This window comes from Haplochromis burtoni, unplaced genomic scaffold (genome assembly GCF_018398535.1).
Source record: "Haplochromis burtoni strain Fernald_Lab_line unplaced genomic scaffold, NCSU_Asbu1 Contig_389, whole genome shotgun sequence".
Lineage (NCBI taxonomy): Eukaryota > Metazoa > Chordata > Actinopteri > Cichliformes > Cichlidae > Haplochromis > Haplochromis burtoni.
In genome coordinates, this window is record NW_024582750.1 from 348,762 (window position 1) to 370,872 (window position 22,111).

A 22,111-nucleotide genomic window follows, 5' to 3' on the forward strand; every position below is an offset into this window, starting at 1 on the left:
AGTGTTCCCACCTTCTGCTCTTTGTAACTTAACGCGATCTTTCCGTTTTCGAGTTTTGGACATGATTTTGGAGGATATCTTCGCAGTAGTGATTGACCGCAAAGTAAAGCTACCGAAAATGTACAACCCCACATCCCGTCTCAAACCAGGAAGTCAGCATTTTCTCGTGCACAGGGTCTATTAGGCTGCGGGCTAAATTGGCGCGTGGGCCCGAGTTTGACACCTGTGTGTTATTTGATTATACAAGTTGTCAAAAGCAATATTTTGAATCACAGCCCAAGACCTCAAATAGCTTTTTTGTTGACAGAGTTTACAAACTTCCTAACAGTTTTCTATCATTGTACACGTGCACGTTCCTCATAATCTTTTTCTTTTCTAAACGAGGATCTTTTCAGAGACTTGTTTGTTTTGTGCCAGACTCTTTATATCACGTTTATTTCACACACTTGTGAGTAAACCATACAAATGACAAACCTGCGGCAGTTCACTCATGAAATGTGAGGAATGCAAAACAATCAAGAACTTGCTTACTTGGGTATTTATTGCACTGTGTACCACATGAAATATACAATTAGTATAAAATATTCCAAGTCAAAAGAGAGAAGCTAGACAAAGATTTCACCAAATTTGGAAAGAAAGAAGAGTTTCTAAATCCTAAACTGGTAATACAAGCAACCTAGGTTGCTTGTATTACCAGAATAACAACAATAACAACAATCGTTTAGCGTTTGCTAAACAATTGTTTAGCGCCTTAAAATTGACATTTGTGGCGTTATGCTGGGTTTACTACACTGTATATACACACATCAGGTCTCAGTTCAAAAGAAAAACTAAGTTCAAAACTGTAAAAGCAGTTAGCTAAACAGCGCACAGGTACCTGTTGCTCTGTCAGCCTTAGCTTTCAACGAGTCGAGTGAGGTGGGAGAGTTTGAATAGCACACAGATCAATTAAAACGTAGTAACCTCTTTTAAAGGGTTCGTGAAACCCAAAGTAGTGTTGCTACATTAGGCTCAAAACAGAAAAATAACCGTGTCCGTGTAGCTTCCAAAGTGGCGTACTCTTAAATGCACTTACCGGTGTGAAGCAACGCGAAAGTTAAAGCCAAAAAGAGCGTTTTTTCGAACATAGTTAAATTTGTTCAACCAGGATACGAAAACTTTACTTCAATACGGGCTCAGTTGGACTGATATCCAGAACCTTCTCACGAGAACAGATTAGGTTATTTCACGTCTTCAATGTTCCCGCGAAACATTCACATATAATGGAGGCGGGTTAGTTGAGAGGGCCAATGGGCGGCTGTCAAATGGTTGACAGGGAAGTGTGTGTTTGCTACGCATGCGTAAGAACGCAGTGACGTTTCATGTGTATATCTTCGTCGCGAATATACAGAGTGAGTGCCACTGTGTCTTGAGCACATTCTGGTTTATGATATCAAACACCTTCTAGTAGGAAGTCCTGCTTTCTGCAGTCGCTTTGAAATGCTAGGACACATGTTTATACTTTTTTGGGTGGAGGTTCGTCCTCTCGGGAAACAACCATCACGTGTCACCGTTGCCGTGAATATTGGTATAATTGTAACGCAATCCGTAAGAATTGCTGGTCCAATGTTATTAGAGTAGCCTGTTCCTCTGCGAAAGGCGGTTCCATACAGTCCACATTACAAACGCCATTAGCAGCTACTCTCTTTAATCGTTTGTATGACATGATTCCCACACAGTATACTGTCCATGTTAGTTGCAAGTGAAGTCTCATTAAAGAATTTAAGGTAAAAGTTTAAGGTATTTTATATTACCTCACACAGCTCTATTATGTGGGATATTTTGATAATAAGAAAAAAAATATCTTCAAACCTTCACCTGACTGATTTTGTTTCTTGAAGCCACAGTTTACCCAACAGATGGGATAGCTGCACTACAAGAAACTTGAGCTGTTGTATGACACGCTACAAAATATCTGCACATTCAGGCTTTGGTAGGTCGAGCCCAGCTGCACTGACAGTTAAGAGCTAGATATGAATAGAAAGGCACATTAAAGTATCCCAGACACCTCAAGGTTTACTCATAAGATTCAACTCAAATTTGTTTTTAACGAGAACAAATCACTGACAATAAAGACTTACCTGGAATGAAAATGTCAGCTTAAAACAGTCCTCATATTCATCCTCTTAGCTGCCTCTGCACGTCTTACCTTCCCGCCGTTCGATAAAGTGGGTGGGACTAACAGATCACGTTATACCAGGTTTCCCGCCGTTGCGAGGACGTGGGCGTCACATCTAAGTAAGTTAGAGTGGAAGCAAGTGCAAGCGGAGTATACTCAGATTTGGACAGGCTCTAAGAACACATACGTACTCTGATGAACAACAGGACTTAAGGACAAAGCCTCATAGACATTGGAGGACCTCAGAAGGTGGCAGTGTAACGTCAAGGACTAACTACAACTATGTTCACAACAAATATTCCACTTTCAAGTCTCAAACAGTTTAATGTTACACGTTCTTCATAAGCCTTAGCAGGTTCGTGGTGGCAAAGTTACTCTTCACAAAACCATACGCTTAATAACTGCACAGCTAAATATTGCTCTTGAAATCTAGATAACGTTATCTAAATGAGATTTAAGCTGTATATAATGTTTAGAGAAACGATACCAGCCAAGCGTCCACTGCATGAAAGAGCTCAGTACCGAGTTCTGCCAATTTAGTAAAACATTGTGCAAGTGGAAGAAAAGCTACAAATACAGAAACTGAGCATAAAGAAACAGACACAATGAATCAGTTACCCTTTCCCAACAGGAATATATTTATTTGAAATTATTTCAAATGATAAAAACATGGCTGATAACGTGAATGACCACAGGGTTTTTGCTTTTCAGAGTGGACAAGGTGAGAACATGAGATAAGTAGAGGGGTCATCTGTGTATCAAGGTGAACATGATCCAGAAAAAGAAGCAGAGGTGCATCACTTATCACCTTCACTAAATTACCTGCCGATCTGATTTTTTGAAAACCAGACCCCAAAAATGTTGGCTCATTGGTAAAACCTCGCATACATCAATTCAGCTCATTCACCTTTATGGCCAAATGTCCAGAGAAGTGCAACAAGAATCCAGTCTGTCAGACCAAAGCTCACCCCCTGGAACATTGTTAGAACTCTTAATCATGTCTTTTCCTATAGTACAAGCTTTTTACAACATAAAAATAGATCAATAACTATGATTACCATATTCCTTAAAGTAAATATACAATATTTATTGCATTTTCAAATAGACTTGTTTCTTATTTACTCCGTTGTCATCATCTTCCCCCAATATATGTCGTCGTCATCATCATCAAAAAACTAATCACTGGTACCGATGAGTGACAACAGATTTGTGTAAGGCAAATACCAGCAGGAGGCGCTGCATCACTGAGAATGGACAGTCTGACCTGAGCCAGGATCTTTTTGTTCACTTTTTGTGCTGTGCACTGTAGAAAATGATGTCATTAGTGTTTTAAGTGAAGCTTGATGCTTTCAAAGGGAGAAAAGAGAGGACCTCCATATATATTCCAACAATTCTCTGGCACTTAAGTGTTCCTGCATTTTTTTTTTTTAAGATTTTTGTTTTTGGTTAGCTGCTACCATCTACAATCTCTACAAACTGCTGCTTGCATAGCAATTCAACAACACATTATCTTTCTCTGGCTATGAGGTCCTTCTTCGAAAGGGCCACCAGCAGCAAATCATGAATCAGAGCAGAGCTGAGCTTTCAGACCAACTTCCCTTGAAGAAGATTCCTACGAAAACAGAGATGATCCCTTGTAAACTCCTCCAAAAATGGTCTGCAAACCTTGGTCCAGTAAACAAATAATTAGTGTTGGACTAAAATGTGGCCCACACAGAACCCACAGTGAGCCTGAAGAAATATGCTGGCTATGTGAAGGAAACCTGTCAGAACCATCAGGAGCAAATCAGTTTTATGTTGCATCAACATGATGTAGTCCTGATGTTGAAGGTGCGTATGTCAGGGTCATGCACAGTGTCTCGGTTAAGCAGTTTAGCTGCTGTGCAACATCATCTGAAGATGCAAATATGAACAACCCCAGATACAGAGTTACAAAAACAGGCAAGACTACAATCAAAGAATTATAAATGTCAGAACAAGTGTGTGGCGACTGCTGTCATGGTGAACCGTTCGTGAGACTCCACCTGCATTTGGCACACCGACTCAAGCACACCTTTACCTGGCACTGATGGAATGGCTATTCAAGACAAATACTAATTAACAAACCGACAATAAGCCCCACATGTGTGGCAGTACAAATTTTTAGGGAAAAACTTGAGTTTATCTGCTCATATTCCCTACAAATTAATGCTGACACCAAAAAGCAATAACATAACAGAAAAAAGAAAATATGTTATTCTGAAAAATCACAACTATTCTTATTATTATTCTGAATAAGCATAAAAAAAAGATGGAATGCAGAGATTTGGAAGTGTTCGGAGTTTGGTCCCGATATGTAGCGTCAAACAGAAGCCTCTGCATTCAGTCAGCAGAGTCGTCATCAAAGTGGTCCCAGTCAGTGGTTTTTGTTCTCTCGTGCAAAGACTGAAAGTGACCGCTGAGTAGTGTCAAACCTGCGTGGTGTAGTAGTGTTTCCTTTGTGTTCACCTTGATGCTTCCAGCTGGTGGCTCAATGTTAGTGTATGTTTGTGATGTAGTGTGTTTATGATTCGAGTGCTTCACCGCTTCCTCCTCAACGACACAGTTCAAGTCCCGAACTGAGGTCTGTTCACCTGCCCACTGGCGGCGCTGGAGGAGCTCCTCTTACGGCTGAGGAAAGAAGGTGGAGAGACAAAGTTAACTACAGCTCAGTCCTCACACTGGTCTAAAGGGCATAAATTGTACATTTTGAGAAGAAAGCTGGAAACGTGACAGAAGTTCAAAACCAAAAAACAGTTCAATGAATAAATCTTTAAAACCTTAAGCCCTGACAGAAGGTCCGCTATTATTTTACAACTCACAGAGAACCATTTTCAACCACAGTAGACTAGAAATTTCAAAAGTTTGAGTTAATAAGCTGTAATTTTCGAGATCAAAATCTTAAGTTAGCTCTGTCAACCAGGGAGCTCTGTGAAGGTACTTCTTTTCCTTGTTACCCAGAAGCCAAAGGTGGAAGGCATCATCTACAGCTGTACTTTTGACATGGTTTTACAAATGACATCCTTGTGTTACTAACTGAACTGCATGGCGTTATCAACAGCAGTTTGCTAATGTTTATTATACACCGGTAGGTCACTGAAGAAGCTAAAACTGTTGCCCTCGTTTCCATTTTCATGAAATTGATTTGTGAATTCAGCGTTGATAACTTTAGAAATGCAAAGACTGTCTCCAATAAATCTCTTAGCTGAGATGATAATCCTGCGTTTGATTCAACCTGGAAACATCATGGCTCCCGAGACTTAAACTCCCCCCTCCCCCCTCACCAACTCGACAGGTTAATATGTAGTTTCACAAAACTCAAGTAGTCATTATAAGGAAGTAGGTAAGCTGTGATTAAGTTGGTGGTAAACCTTTACTGTGAAACAAAGGTCAATGTTGCGTTATACCGTTCTCTTTTGGCATGTTGTAAAAAAACAGAATACGTTTGCAGCTTGTGTGAGTCACTGAATATGTGTATAATATAATGTTAGCATTTCTATTTGTGGCAGGATACTACCATCATAAAGACATCACATCAATATTTTAAGAAGACAATTTGTTTCCTACACTGCAAATTACCATTGCCTGTTAATTAGTGCTTTCACACTTAGGTGTGTGCATATTATATACTTATTTTATAGGCAGAGAAGAAGAACTAGTTTCTAGTAATTATTAATTATGTTAATGCTGCTATAATAACACTGAATTTATAGGGAAGACACTTTCCAGAGCAACTCCATAGCATGTGGAGCACGTGCCAACAGCTCTAAACCAAACTGTTAGGATAGTGTCTAAACACACACACAGCAGCTCAGGGTAATTTTTCATGAAACCCAGCTTCCTATATGGCTGCATCCTGACACATAACACAAACAGAGCAGTTTATATGGCAATAAAACAATTGTCCACGACTTAACTGAATCTTAAGGGGAGCTGGCATTGTGTTACATTTACACTGTGGGTCATGCTTCAGTCATACCACACAGATCATAACCTTTTCTTCTTGTTTATTCCTTGTTGTTTTACTGCTGTTCTAAGTGTTTAGCACATGAGATCTGGGTAAATAAAGTGACCGTGTCTGACAATAACACTATATTCTCCATGAGAATGCAGTGTCTTATTATTCCTGACAAAACAAGTCAAGTGGAGGGAGAGAGCAATGTGCTTCATAGTGTTACTCGTACCCGTGTTGGTCTTGCTGGGGTAGACCTTGTTGATAGGCCTGTACTCCTCCGGAGGTGGAAGGTCTTCAATAGGGTGGAAGTTGAACTTGGATTCAAAATCATCTGCAGGAGGAAGGAGAATAAACAAGCTTTTTAAAATGTGCAGACACATCAAGTCACAAGTTTTAAATATTAATTGCATTTGTTTTACAAAGAAAAGGCGGTGGACAGTTTAAATTGCTTAAAACTTATGACTACTACAAACGCAAAATGAAAAAGTTAAATCTCAAACTTCTGTGGCTAAGAGATCACGTCCTAAACCAAAGTGTAGTAACAAATGCTTTAATGGATTTTTTTACTGCTTGCATACTCATTTGCAACAGTACTGATACACCCAGAGTAACATCATCTTCTCCTTCAGCTGACACACAACATAACAGATGTGAATAACAGCATAACAGACTTAGTGAACATGTTAAAGGCTGACACCTCGGTGTTTATGAGAACTTTTGCGAGGTCAGTAAAGCTCTTATTTTAAAAATACTGAGGTATTAAACAGCCATCATCATCAAATTTTAACCTGATCATCATAAACGTTACTGTTAATGAATTAAGATTATTTCATTCTTAGCAATTACCCACAGACGGCAGCTATGTTTTTTAAACCTTTAAACATGTGAAACAGCAAACATAGCACTGAAACAGAGATAAGCACAGTGCAAAAGAATAAAAGACAAACATGTTTTTCGCGTGAGTTTCATCTATATAAGAGCGTTTCTAAATCTATGTACCGTCTTTTCTCTCTTTTCGTAAAAGTTAACATTAATTAGCCAAAGCCACTAACTCTATCATTAATGCTGGCACTAGGCAGCAACGATCATCAGTCCTGCTTGTTTTTACTGTTAATATACAGTGTTCATTTAACAGGATAATACAATAATTTGTGTCTAAACTATTGAAATTATTGTTATGTTTCTCGTAATGTTTCTCCTAGAAAAACCCATGCCATGTTATTTTAAAGAAGGGGCTTTATTATGCCTTCTAGACCACTCACACTTGTTGTCTTTTTCTAACTGTACGTTCATGAACTTTAACATTTTGTAGCTCTGAGGCTTGTAGCGTCTGACGTGTCGCTCTCGGATTTGTTGCAATTTTGTCCACTCCTGGGAAGACTGGTACTGGTGTTGAATGTATCCCAACCTTGTTCACTGTAGAATTATGGACTTCAAATGATTTATAACCATTGCCAGACATTTCGAGGCAGCAACATTTGTTCCTCAATCATTATTTACGTCTTTCCTCCTTGGCCTTGTGTCACCACATACCTGAATGCTGCAGGCAAGCAAGCTGCAAAACATTTGCTTCTACTGGTGAGCTCACACTGGCTGGTGATCAGTTAATGAAGTACATTTGATAAGCCTTACCCTTTTCATTCCTATAGAATTATTAGGGGTACACTTAGTTTAAAAAACAGACAAACAAAAAAAACACTGCTTCTGCAATATGGCTTAGTTTTTGTTACATAAATAATGACATTGTGTAATATGGAATGTTTTGTAGCTCCTTTGAGGTTATATTCACATCATATTAAGCTCTGCTAAGGAACAGATTACCACTACATACATTGACAGAGGGAGTACTTTAAACCACCAGGCAGAAGTTTGCTTTTGTTTTTTTAATATCAAAAAATAAATAAAAAACAAAACCAAAAAAATCTTTCAACCCCTCTTTCAAACAATTAGCTGATGAGCATGAAGGTTTTTACCCTATTCGTTCTTCTCAGTCTGTAGTCACTGGTCCCTGCCTTTGTATTATCAACAGAGCTCAGTCACATCTCAGTTTTTAGATTACAGCCACTACAGATCACCCGTACAACATCTTTGCCTTCCCTACAGCCACAAACTCCAACCATCAAGCCTAGACAACAAAAATAAATGGTATTCTTTGGTTTGTCAAATGATAAAATAAGTCGTACTTTGTCTCAGCTCCCAGTTCTGTCAAACTGTGCACAAAAAAGTCTTTCCTACAGGTTGATGATTTACTTCTTGTAGTGGTTGGCATGTCGAGAATTTACATTTTTTCCCTAATCACCTGACATGCAAGCAATGACTGTTTGTGCTCTTATGACATTTATTACTCAGTTTGAAAGAGCTGCTGAGGGACAGGATGACAAACTATCTTAGGCTATAAATCCCATGGTCTGCAGCCTCAATGCTCCCTTTATACAAACCACATAAATAGTGATTTGGTTTTATCATCATTTTAAATTCTTAAGTTTGACACAGTAAGTACACAAAGCCTCAGTAGTAATCTAGGAACCACCCATAACTACCTTTTTGGTTTCCTGATGTGTGGACAAATCAGGAAACCAAAAAGGTAGTTTGCATAGTGTCAGTGGAGATTTGACTATCAACGGCGATTCGTCACCGTCACCTCCATCGCATCAAGATCATAAACAAATTTTAGTTAAGCAGCAGAAAAAGTGGTAGCTATTTATATAAGCCTCAGCATTTCATCTCCTGTTTAAAAGAGCAGTCAGATCGAACCCCACATTCAGATAGGTACCAACACTTGGGGATGTAGTGTTGACACTCAGAGTTCAGTTTACTCACTGCACAGATGTACTGGTGGTGCCCAAAGTTACTGAAATTAAGAGATATGTTTTTTCAAACATTATCCGAGCTTTTCAGGGATCAAAGGAAGGGGTGAACGTCCAAAGTCCACTTGAAAGCCATTTATGGAGCAATAAGACAATTTAACATTCTCTCCTCTTCCTCTCCATCTCCTACTGCCTGCATAAGGACACCATCTCAAGAGAAATCATCGGCACCTCCCTCGACAAAAACCATACAGTGCCTCAGATAAGGAACTTTGGTCCTCATCTGCCTCACTATCAACCGTTCCATTAAAACAGAATGGGGATGAAATGGGAGTTACACAGTTACTGTAATTAAGTATCATTTAAATTTAATTACCAAAAAGTTATCATTCACTTTATACTTAACTTTAACAGAAACCACCGTCCTAGTTCAACACTATAGCAGTAGGCCAGACACATTTACACAGGCATAAAACACTAGCGGCTGCCGTTCGTCCTCCCGGCAAAAAGAGTCTTTGGCACAAATCCCCTGGAAGTAAGATCTAGTTAGCAGGTTACTAACCCTGCCAACCCCGTCACCAGGTGTTCAACATTTCAACCATACTGTTGATTATAAATGACAGTTTTTGAGTGCATGTGGCAAAACAGTCCTTCCAACCCCATAAGGATATGAACACTTTTATTTTACTAGGCCTCACAAAATCTTTTCTTCTAGTGACTCTGGTGAGTTTCAGACTTCCAGTCTTAAGTTTTTATTGGGAAAACCAACTTCACAATCCCTTACAAGGCCACATTTTGTGTTGCGGCAGCCACGTAAGACCGTGACATAAACATAAACTAGCTTTGTAGTTATGCTCTCTTAATCACAATGTATTCCTACCAACATTGTCGTAACACCATGGATAACCAATTTACTTATAACAGGTTGGGCTTGTTTATCCAAGATTAGTACTAGATTATCAGCAGTATGATAATCTGGTTCAGCCTCCTGTTCATCCATCTTCATTTCTGTTTATCTCACAGTGCATTTTGTTGCACTAGCCTTCATTGGCCATTTCCTGTGTTTGTGTGGGTCTGCAGTAGTGGCAAGTGTGGATTCATGTAAACTCTTTGTTTGTGATCACAGTTTGGTTTAAACAGCAAGCACCGGGCTGTTGTCCACTGTGCTCCAGTCATGGTTGATTTTCTGAAGCATGTACAGCACCCTCTCTGTGTTCTTAGCTGATTTACAAATGGAGCACTGGGTTTTCCACTCCTGCCTAACAGAACGCACACATTGTCTGTGTGCACCAGTGCTGCTATGCAAAGAGACTGTAGCAGAAAATTCAAAGAGAGAGGATGGGTGTGGATGGAGGTGTCAGGGTCCAATTTGAATACCTCCACACATACAAAACCAGGCAAAAAGGTAATGAGCTACATTTAAGCCATTTTAGGTCTAACCTGTGAGCAAAGTCATGTAAATAAGATTTCACACGTAACACTGGGATGGTTATAGCTCATCTTTTTAGGATTTAAACAATGTCTGGAGAGAGACATTTATACATAACAGTTTTGAATTCACAATTTTAGGGATGTTATCCTTTTCTTATCATTTTGCTAAGTTCATTATAAATATTTTAACTTGATAAATGGTGAAATCCTGTATCCCTTTGTTTCTGCCTGCTGTGAACTGTGGTACCATTTGATCTAATTGAACTAGATTCAGTAGGATTTTAAAAACTGATGTTATTTAGCAGTTGTCAACAGTGGAATATGAAGGAGATGCTGCTGAAGCAGTCTTTTCGCACTCACCTATGATGGACTTGGAGGAGGCGCTGGAGGAGTAACCATTCCGGACTGGCGGGGGTGGAGGAGGGGGTCCAGCTGGGGTTCGTGAGGAGGAAGATGAGATGGAGGAAGAGGAAGGAGGAGGTGGTGGTTTATTGCCTCTGGAGTCTGAGCTATGGCCACGGTAAGGGGGTGGAGGAGGAGGGGCATCCCGATTGCCATTACGAGACCCAGGGGTGGGCGCCTGGGGAGCTGCATGGACAACATACACACACAAACAAGTGATCACGAATTCATACTGAGGGTCAGATGAACGGCAGTGATCTTAATGAATCTGGTCAAGTCTGTGTGTGTCTAATGTATAAGCTGCCGGGGTCTCCCCACCATGATAAGATAAAACTTGTAAGGGTACAAAGTTTGTACACAGGGGCTAAAACAGAAATATGAAATGAAAGTACTGACCATGACTGTTTTACATTTAGTACAGACTTATATAGTCAAGTGTTACTCAGCAGTCAGTAAAAACGTGCATGCATGTTGTGCAGAACAGAGCGAAACATCACGTTACAAGCATCTTTCTTTCAGCTGGTTTCATAACCAATCATGAAACCAGATATGATATGGTTTCTTAAAAATGCTACTGTTCGTAACAAAGCAACTTAGAATATGCCACATTTCGAGTTCCTGTCACTGCATCACAGTGGAAAAAAACCCCCAAACATCTGTTCTCATACTGACTTTTAAAATACAGAGACCAACGAACAGTGAGATTGAAACAAGTCTGTGCAACTTAATATTAAGAGTGTGTGTGGGGGAAACACAAGGTGAGCAGGAATGCTGGAATATTCCACAGGGCTACAGGAATGCAGAGAAACCAGGAGACCTTGTAGCAAATCGTTTCACCGTTCAATCACAAGCCAGAACTCAAGTAACAAGTGCCTTCCTGTTTCGTGCATTTGCTTTGAATTCAAATTATGACTGTTCCCAGTGTGCCATAAATCTTTTCTGAAGCGGAAACAAAATCATCATTTGACACGTCAGACGTGGAGAACTTCATCTGTAACTAGGGCACTTTGTAGGTGTGGCTGTCCTAAATCCCCCAGTTTTTTTAAGTTTTGTTTTTTAAACATCAGAAGCATCTAAGATGTGTCATCCACCCAACTTAGCATACTTACAAATACCAAAAAACAGCATATCTGCTCCGCATATTAAAATATCCTCATGTCGTCACTTGTTGACAAAATAAGGGGGGAAAAAAAAGGTCATTTCCCCAAATGCAAAAGCAGCTGTAATTATAAGAAATATTATACTACTGTCAAGAATCGGTGCAGGAACTTGATGAAATGCTGCAGCCAAAAGAAAGATTTATACATCACACAGAACAAGACGAAGCACATTTTCTGTATCGTTCTGCACTACTTTCAGATTCAGAGGACAGAAGCCCGTCATGTGTAGAAAACGTTGCAGCGTTATCCTGGACTGTACCTTAAAGGTTCAGAGATAATGAGCCAAGGCTTGCTTTGCCTTCATTATAAACATTTCTCCTCAAAATAAAGAATAATGAGGTCTTCTTCAACGTTCACAATCAGGAGTTTGCACTCAGCCATATCTTTATTGTATATATGAAGCAAATCTGGGCATTCAAACGATGAGCTGATTAATGGATTAGGTTAACAATGGAGGTTAGGTTTCATGAAGGTCAAATTAGAGATGATTGAGAATGAACGAGAGAATTTCAATCACAGGATAAAAATAAATAAAAAATTGTGGTGAGTGGCAATATTGCACTTTTGACAGATTTCTGGGACGTACCTGTTCTGCGTCCAGGTGGATCTCTGACAGGTGGAGGTGGTCTGTTAGACTGCTGAGAAGAGGATGACGATGATAATGATGGAGGTGGTGGTGGGGCATGGCTGCGTCCTTGGTTGCTGCCTCCTGATGTGTGTTTTTTATGAAGGGAGTTATTCCTCTGGGGAAGCTCTGGAGCTCCACCTCCATCGCCGTGGGATGGCCCATTAGAGACACCACCAGATGTGTGTGGTCTGTATGGCGGGGGAGGAGGAGGAGCAGAAGAGCCTCCAGTAGGTGGTCTGCTGGAGGACAGAGGTTTTACGTTGCTGGGCGGGGCTGGGCCTCTTCCAGGTGTTGGTGGAAGGGGTTTCTCTCTGCTGTAAGAGGATGAGGAAGGTGCAAGAGATGCTTTCTGGCTTGGGGTAGGTGGGGCATTTCCACGGCCACCTCTGTTAAAGGGTGGTGGAGGCGGTGGTGCAGAGGTGCTGTGCTTCATCCCACTGCTACCGCTGGAGGAGTGGGATATGTCAGGCAGCGAGGGGCGGTGTGAGCGTGAATGTTCTGGTGGAGAGGGCTTGTTGGGGGGTGACGGTGAGGTGGAGCGGCCTGTGGGAGGACGAGGAGCCGCTGACCGGGACCCCGGGGGCCGTAGCGCAGATCTGCCCAGTGAACCACCAGCAGGACCGTCTGTGTGGAAGACAGAGAGGCAGTGTTTAAGTGCACTGGGAAAAAACAACAACAAAAACCAACTCTGGTTTCTTGGAAGCAAGTATTATTGTTTTGGAAGCAAAATAATAAGGAATTGGGAATGACTCAACACTCCCAGCGAGTCTCATACTCTCGCTCTGAAACTCGCGCTGTCACCATATTTTTCTCTATCAGGTAATATATAAACACGCACGCTCCATGCAGTGTGCCAACTAGAAAGCTTTCCTGGTTGGGGATTAATGATGCATTCGCAGCATGTGGGAAAAAAATAACTCAGAGTGAATTACACGCAGACAGCTTAATATTTCCATGGTAACTTATACTTGATGGTTACAATAAAGCCATTTTAACCAACATGCGTGGGAAAATCTCACGATACATTGAATATATTTGATATATCGCCGAGCCCTACGTGGACGAGTTAAATACTACAATCAGATGATTTTTGCACAAATCAGTCACATGTCAGACCTGTTGCTGACTGATTCCTCGATAATACTGCTTTATAAACCAACCTCTCTTGTGGTGTTGCTGCTGTACATTATTGCTTAATTAGTGAGGGGGGTGGGTAACCAGGTTTGACCAGCTTATGGTTACATTAACACTAGTTGGAAACGTTTCTCCACGGAGCTACACCTTTGACTGCCAAGATCTTCCATTATAAAAACCTCAAACAAGCAGCAGGAGAAGTTAAAGGTTGAAGCTATTTGCTGCATATGAAGTGTAACAGTTCAATAATTTAACATTCAACTAAAATAGTAAGTTTTAGACTTTCATTCATTATTAATGGTCCAAGCATTGTGGATTTGTAGCAGTGCAAATTATTTATTTCTATAACCACAAAATGATGGACAGAAAAATAAGAAGTACAAGCTCGGGAGAAAAGCCAAAGGAGCTTTATGCTCTCTCTTTATGTGCCGTTTCTTATTCTGGAATAATCTGCTGACAGATGTAATGTGCATGACAGAGGTTTGACTTCTGGTGCCCTCTCCTCTCCTTGTTATTTACTCACACTAATGATAACGGCTCTTTGACAAAATGATCCAAATACAGTAAGCTGGGGCAAACACGTATGTGCTAAATAACATAAATGTTTTACCTCCAATTGGGCGTAACTTTGGCACACCTCCTTGGAAAAGGCCGCCCATTCCCTTTGGGGCTCCACCTCCAAAACCGCCACCTCCACCACCTCCGCCACCTCCGCCACCACCTCCAGATTCTGGGGGGGCAAACAGAAATACATTTTAATATTCAAATATTTAGAGAACCTGGGACTTTATCATGGAAAACTGATGGGAATAAGCTGTTACACTGCAGAGTAAGAAAAAAACTTCTGTAATTTAACATTTTAAAGGTCAAGTTCAGTTTCCTTTTTCCACTTAAACATATTTTCCATAAATTTCTAAAATATATACCACCAACAATGAAAAAAATTAAAGGGAACTCTTAAACCACACATCATTACTGACATACAGCAAGACGACTTATTGAAAACAAACATGCGCTGTCATTCACCTTTCCCCCCAACATCTATTTGTTTATACCCTACTTTGCATTTCCACAATGTGTCTTTTGTCCTGTGCCCCCCACCCCCACTTCCACCACCCCACCTTATTGTAGCAGATGGCCGAGTTTTCTTCCTGTCACGGGGTTTTTCTGCCCACTGTCAGCGAGTGTTTGGTACAATATTAAGCACCCCCAGGTGACCATTGTTGTGATTTGGCAGTATATAAATACAACATAATTTTAGGACATCCATCCTGGTGTCAGGGTCACTACTCTAACCTTAACCCAGGCTGGGAGTCTGTTGCAGGGCTAACACAGAGACACAAAGAACGATTCTTTTACAGGACATTTAGAATCAACTCACAGGCAGTACATCAGCTGGGATTTGAGTTTGTGTATAAAACAAACTTACTCTCTATAACAGGAGCACTCCGGTCATTGACCTGGCCGACCTTCTTTAGCTTGGCGCCTTTGTGGATGTCTGACAGCAGCGCTCCTCTGCCTTTTGCCTCAGATGAGCTCAGTTTGGGAGGAGCTGTGTTTGCCTGTGGAGACAGTTAAAAACTTTGCAAACAAACTTCCGGCTCCTTTAGTTAGAACAGAAAGTTTGAGCTCGCAATGCAGACTTAAAACAAAGATATAGTTTAGTAGCAGCTTCTGGTAATTTAGCTTCTATATCCGACTTTGCCCATGGCTTAACAATTCAAAAACGTTTCAGGGACAAGCACGTCTTGTGCACATTTGCACCATGTTTTAATATAAACAAACTTCTCACAGCACATAAACATCTCAGGTCAAATTAGAGATCTGCTACAAGGAAGTGTATAACTTGTCAGTTTTCAGTGCAGTGTGTTGTGATGAATATTTGATCAGGTCACTGACCTCATGGAAGGTTGGAGGGGGTGGGGGTCCTGGAGGAGGAGGAGGGGGAGGAATAGGCATCCTGACTCTGCGTTGGCACCGTTCTGTGTGGGGTAAAGGCCGGTGACTTCACCGTCTCTGCTGGAACAATACGCTGGCTCCTGGAAATGACAGAATATCTCAACTGATAAAACTGAAAGCCAATTCGGTTGTTAAGTGATGACGTATGAGCCCTGCTTCTACTCTGCATTTATTAAGGCTTTTCTGTTTTAAAACACAAGTTTTGTATCTTGTTCTATTTAATCTGAACACGCCCCTAATAAAAGTCAGTGATCACTGTCAGTCTCTCTCGGTTTTTATTACCACTACTCATCAGCACCACGTTTTAAAGCTCAGTTTTTAAAACCTCGCGGTGTAACTGCAGCCCAGCCCATGCAGACCAACTTCGTATGGTGGATGGATTATCTCAGTTGTTCTCCTGACTGAAATTTGGTCCATTTACAGCATCCTTTGACCCTGACTGTCAGGAACCCTTACATTAACTTTTAATGAGTGGGAAAAAATTGCGTTCATCCTCCAGCTTCACTGTGTTCACATTATACTAGCCACAGCTGTGTAGTTTTGTCTGATGAAGCAAAGGTTTAACTGGCAGTAAACTGCACATACTGTTGTACCAGTGTAGTAAGTAAAAAAAAAAAAAAAAGGTCCTGTCTAGAATATGATGTAACCCTAACACACACACACACACACACACACACACTTAACCTTCTGTACCATTTAACAGCAACAGCTGGATTTGCCGTATTTCCCCTTAACAGCCATGGATTACTGGAAACCTTCTACTGCTGTCCGTGTATATAAGATATTGTTGTATATACATTATATTTTTATGCATTTAATTAATATTAACACTTAAAAATAAATTAGGAATTAAAAATATATATTTATGTCAAATATTTTATAAAATGTTAAAACTTCATTGTGTATGAAGTGTCCTTGTCTGCTTGTCTTTTCAAATAAAGTCCAGTATGGGCCAGCGAAGCTCACTTATGAGACGAGTTGTTGAGGATACCCCGAACTTGCCTGCGAGTAAACACTGCTGGTTTTGTTCAGTGCTAGTGAATTTTGGTTTTTGAAGTAAGTGACTGTCAGCTGTCTGGAGACAAAAGGCTTGCATGTCTAATGGCAGAGGAGGCAGATGAAGATGAGGAGGAGACAAATGATGAAAATGTAAATTTGTTGGTAAATGCAGGTGTTTTGAATGTTCATCAAATGTCTCTTTTTGTGGAATTTAAAGGAAACTCAAGTATTGAAATAGAAGCCTACTAAGGTATAGAGGGTTAAGAAACTTATGCAGGATTTGTCGTCTTTCATCAGCATCTCTTTATAAAGCTCTTTGGCAACGAAGAGAGACGGTATATGGGGATTCAAACAATGCAGAGGCTATACAGATAAATTTGCATGGAGCCCTTAGATCAGGGGTCGGCAACCTGCGGCTCCGCGTGGTTTGGGAAGTATTTAGCTGAAGTGTATTTTATTTATGTTAGTTCTTTTTTTTAACTTGTAGTTCTAAATTTGAAGATTATTGTGATATTGAAATATAAAAATACAATTATATTCTATTATTTTTTCATCGCTCAAAATAAGCGTCACACTCGCGGAAGCCGGTGTACCCGCCGAAACGCCGCGCATTTATCGAGACTTTCAACCCCAGGTAGGCCAATTATGGATCTTCGGATCCACATTATGTCAGCAGCTGTTCTCCACCATGAACTATGTTAAAACAAACACGCTCACGCCTCACAGAGACAGCTTACAGTCCTGCGTAAAGATGAAAGTGACTTCGTACAGCCCCGATTTGCAGACGCTGTGCGCAGAGGTTCAGGAGCAGAAGTCCCATTGTAAACATACCACAGCAGACCCGACGAGTTTGCATGAACACGCTTTTCAGCATCTCTCTTATTGACCACTTTTCACACACGGTTGCTGTACGCACACAGCCGGCTGTAGCTTTTCAGCTCACAGCCCGACACACACCAACAACAGCAGAGAGAGCGCAGACGTTAAGGCGGCGAGGCGTGATCGTCGGGTGCCGCTCAGGTGCGTCCGCCTCCCCTGCTAGCGGCGCTGCAGACCACGCCCCGCCACACACATTAACCAGGTAAAATACATATTTAGGCAGAATTTTGCAAATATCTATTTTTCCATCTTTCAGCAGCATAGTGCTTTTTTCCCAATTATTTATTTTCTTTAAGAGTCAAAATGTGTTAATTACATAAATAAAATGTATTTTCTCTGTAGCACTTCATGGATTTAAGCAACACACCTTAGTTGTTCACACAAAGCATAAAAGTAAAAACACAATATATATCAGTGTTATCTTCATTTCAGATGTCAAAAAGTATTTGTGGCTCCCAGTGTTTTCTTTTGCGTGGTGAGATGTCACTACTGAGACAAAACGTCCATATCAGCGCTGTTAGGGGAGGAGAAGCAGCCAAAACCAGAAGCAAAGAAATTATAACTTTCTTCCACAAACTGTTGCAACATTTCCCTCTGTATAATCTGTTCATCACTGAGCTTCTTTACTGATATATCATTAAATGGCTCTAAAACCAATGCAGTCATATACAAATATCTTCAACCCACCTGTAGCAGATGCGGCACATGTTGTAGGCTACAAAAATCTAGAGGTGCGTAACCGGCAGAAATGGCAGCTAGCAACAGCAGGTGTAATGTTAATGTTATGCCGTTCATGAGGCACTGCACAGCGGGTGTCATGGATCCCACAGACTTTAACTTGAACCAACTTTTAAATCAAAGAATGTGCTTAATAAAATAAAATAAGCCACAAGGAACACTCACCATGATTGCAGTGGATAATTTCACCTGTTTTGAACACCACTGCATTTTAGTTCGTTGTATGTTAAACATCCTATGTTCTTAGCACAGCAGGAGCTATGCTAGTGGACCAAGAACAGCACAAACACAAACAAGAGCAGCCCACATTACTGGCTGTTACATTTTGACACTGCTCCCGAGGACACTAAACAACTACATTATGTAGATGTCTGTATGAAAAGCTCTGCTAAACAACGACAGCCTGCCAACCCACAACCCTTCCAGGCATTTTGGTTCCTCTATCTGAACAATGAACCAGACTTTAAAACAAGTTTAGTTTGTAAACCCCAAAGTTTCACTAAAATCCTCTCAATAGCTGCAGCAACTCTTAACGGGTTTGGCTCAGTGGTGCTGAATGTGTTTCTTTCAGTTCAAAACTGAAAGCTAATCAAATATCAAAAAGGAGAGAAGAGCAAGCACCAGATCCTCAGAACAATCTTTAATCCAAAGAATAATTAAACATTTAATCAATCCTGTGTTTTGGTTTTTCCTTCTACTGATCAACTACTTGTTTCACATCCAAAATAAGAACAATGCATTTAACCAGCATCCAGGCAGAGCTATCAACAGGAGAATGTTCATTTTAATGTGAAGAGCTGAGTGTTTTCATATGGTTTCCTTTCAATGTTCTACACTTTGTGCCTGTGTCACTGTTAAATGTAACTGCGACCTGGATTACTCCCATGGGAATTGGGACAGTTTGCACAGTACAGTTGACAAGACTGTTATGAAGCATGATGCTTGAGATAAAGGATGAAATGACAAGAGTTGTTCTGTCTTTCAAATTTCACTTGTAATCTTTTGTAAATCCTTAACTGTGCAACAATGGAGGGTGCCCTCAGGTAAATCCAACATGAAGTGTCACAACATGATGATTACTCATTTTAAAGCGTCATCAGTTTTATAAGGCTTAAGGTGATGAAACTGACTCCACCTATTTGTAGGACAGAACTGAACCAGTTGTAAGATTTTTCTGATTATATAAAAAACACACACACCTACACCTAATTGTAACGAAACAGAACTTCTCATGTTGGTAATACACAACTTTCTATTAGTGTAGACCAGTGTTGGGTAAGTTACTTTAAAATAGTAACTTAGTTACATTACTAGTTACTTCTCTCAAAAGTAACTCAGTTACTTCAAGTTACTCGTTACTTTCAAAGTAACTAGTTACTAGGGAAAGTAACTTTGGTTTTACTCAGAATTCTCTTGTTAATGTGTTGCTTCCATAACTTTGCCAGTCTTCTAGCTTGCTTACTTGCCACAGTGCACTGTGCCACCTACCAATAGAAAGGAAAAGATAATGTGCATATTTCCACGAGAGAAATCCCACGCCTGGACCGTCATTGACTGCTGCCATGATTCTAGCCTACGTCACAGCGTCATGTGCGCCTTTTACATCCAACACAAAAACTGCAGTCGTGGTGCTTTCGATTGTACTCAGAACTCGGAAATTCTGCCTTCTGAATAGGAAGATGTAGGTAACACCAGACTGCAGATGAGCTGCATACAGGGCTGGACTGGGACAGAAAATTGCCCGGGCATTTTGACTAGAGACCGGCCCACCATTATAGGAAAAATCATAAAGCCTTTGAATGAAAATAAACACTGTTGTGACAGTGATGTTCACTGTTCTGATGGTATATATGTCATCAATCTATCAATCGTTTGTTGTAAGATTCAGATAATTATTTTTTTAAAAGCTGAGACATTTTAAATGAGAATAAAGAAAGTATTTCTTTGTGCCCCCCTTCTCCCTTTAATGCCCTACCTGGACCCCTGGCAACACTTTGCTAGACCCGCCCCTGCACAGTTACCAGCTGTCAGCTACCTTAGAAAAAGGATCCTGGTGTTATTTGTCTCTCAGAAACAGTTCATAACTTCCCTTCAACTCATTCATGTCACCTAAAAGGTAAACCTGTTTCTCCATCACAGCTCTGATGATTCAGTAAGGACATCTCCTGGTTTCATCTTCATGTTTCCCTCTCACCAGATAACCAAACCATATCATGACCAGCAGCTTTACAGCTGTGGCTCCAGCAAACATCAGCTGATACTAGAAATTAATATTAAATAAATTCTAACAACAGCTGATCAAGCTTAAACGTGCTGCTGTTGTTTAGCGCGACATCCGCTGGTTTCCTCTTTCGGCGCAAAGTGGAGCGATAAACAAACAAGAGAGCCGATCAGCTGATCATTGATCAGTTTCATGATTGAAGTAGAAACGGAGAGGGAGGGGGAGAGGATGAAAGAAGAAGAGGCAGCTGTGCAGCAAAGACAGAATAACTCCAGCTTTGTGCTTTTTCATTGTAGCTGAATTACGGGACAAACTGTTCCTTTTCACCTCAATAAGAAACGCGTAATATTTTCTCTGAATACCAGACGGGACGGTTGGCAACTCTAATAACTTATGAACAAAATAAAGTTCAACATCATTAACTTCATAGCACCACCCAGCTGTATAGAAACTCCGTCATGCTAGCTAGCACGCAGTACGGAAAAAGTCAGAATAACGAAAATAAACTCCACCTAAACTTGGTTCATATCTGACCCAGAGAGACTGCAGGTCATAACTTCTTACCTGAAGTTCGGTCTCTTTTCCTTCTGCGTCCCTTTTCCTTCATCCACCTGCTGCCTCCACCACTTGCTAATGTTACTGAATCTGTGGAAGCTCCGCGATAGCCACCACACGAAGTAACGACCCTATCTAAATCCCAGTAATGAGTAACGCGTTCCTGATTTTGGCATAATAACTAGTTACCGTGCTCGTTACCACAATAATAACGTAGTTACTGTAACGCGTTACTTAATAACGCGTTAGTCCTAACACTGGTGTAGACTGGACATAGCTGTCAGGCATGACACAGTTTCTAAAAGTCTGCATTTCCAATTCTATAGTTAGGATGAAGAAAGCCAAGACACAGCAAACGGCATCACTGAACAAAGCATCTTCCGTCTTGTTGTCATGACTGTAGTTGACGTTATGCCAACAAGCAGCTGGTGATCGTGTTGTGTTACTGCGAATAGATAAAAGCCCCTGAAGCTAGTCGCTGTTAGGGATGATGCTCAGTAGGCAGTTTCCTAAGAGGGTCCCTCGAACTAGGTAGGTAGATTCTCTACAGAAAGAATCCAACGCCTCAACTTTACTCTGAATATTACCCTAAAAAAAAAAAAAAAATAATAATAATAATAATCTCAGGGCTTACTCCACCCACAGAACAAAAAGGTTTTCAGCTGTGGGTCTAAAGTAGGGGTGTCAAACTCCAGACCTCGAGGGCCGGTGTCCTAAAACTCAAATGTGTCCCTGCTGCAACACACCTGTATAAAATTAGTAGGTCATTAGCAAGACTCTATAGAACTTGACTGCATGCTGAGGTGGCAACCCCCAACCCTGCTCAAGTAATTTTAAATAAATGTAAGTAAAGATAAGCGTTTGGCAATATGTACTTCTAAAATAACTTTTATTGCACCACGTTTATTCAGTCATGAGCTCTGTAACATGAACCAAATGGCTGCATTGCAACCTCAGCATGACTTGGGTACTTTTGTGAAATCTAATGATCTCCCCTGAACTTAATTTGGAACTATGTCCCTTTGGTGGAAAAAGGGTAAGAGAATCAAGTTAATCAAAACATCCTG

General features: G+C 40.6%; 2 protein-coding genes across 2 annotated transcripts in view; both read right to left on the reverse strand.

Moving 5' to 3' along the window:
- The window catches only part of LOC102307081 (myelin-oligodendrocyte glycoprotein), a 9,205-nt gene extending 7,091 nt beyond the window's left edge, over window positions 1-2,114 (reverse strand). Inside the window, exon 1 of the mRNA XM_014340645.2 lies at window positions 1,076-2,114. Coding sequence (XP_014196131.1) covers window positions 1,076-1,127 — 52 coding nt within the window. The 5' untranslated portion in view covers window positions 1,128-2,114. The remainder of the gene's footprint in view (window positions 1-1,075) is intronic.
- A 654-nt stretch (window positions 2,115-2,768) lies between these two features.
- wipf2a (WAS/WASL interacting protein family, member 2a) overlaps window positions 2,769-22,111 on the reverse strand; it is a 30,269-nt gene continuing 10,926 nt past the window's right edge. The window contains exons 2-8 of the mRNA XM_042212737.1: window positions 15,593-15,732; window positions 15,123-15,255; window positions 14,304-14,423; window positions 12,518-13,183; window positions 10,730-10,957; window positions 6,361-6,462; window positions 2,769-4,807 (exon numbers count right to left, since the gene is read on the reverse strand). Coding sequence (XP_042068671.1) covers window positions 4,767-4,807; window positions 6,361-6,462; window positions 10,730-10,957; window positions 12,518-13,183; window positions 14,304-14,423; window positions 15,123-15,255; window positions 15,593-15,652 — 1,350 coding nt within the window. The 5' untranslated portion in view covers window positions 15,653-15,732 and the 3' untranslated portion in view covers window positions 2,769-4,766. The remainder of the gene's footprint in view (window positions 4,808-6,360; window positions 6,463-10,729; window positions 10,958-12,517; window positions 13,184-14,303; window positions 14,424-15,122; window positions 15,256-15,592; window positions 15,733-22,111) is intronic.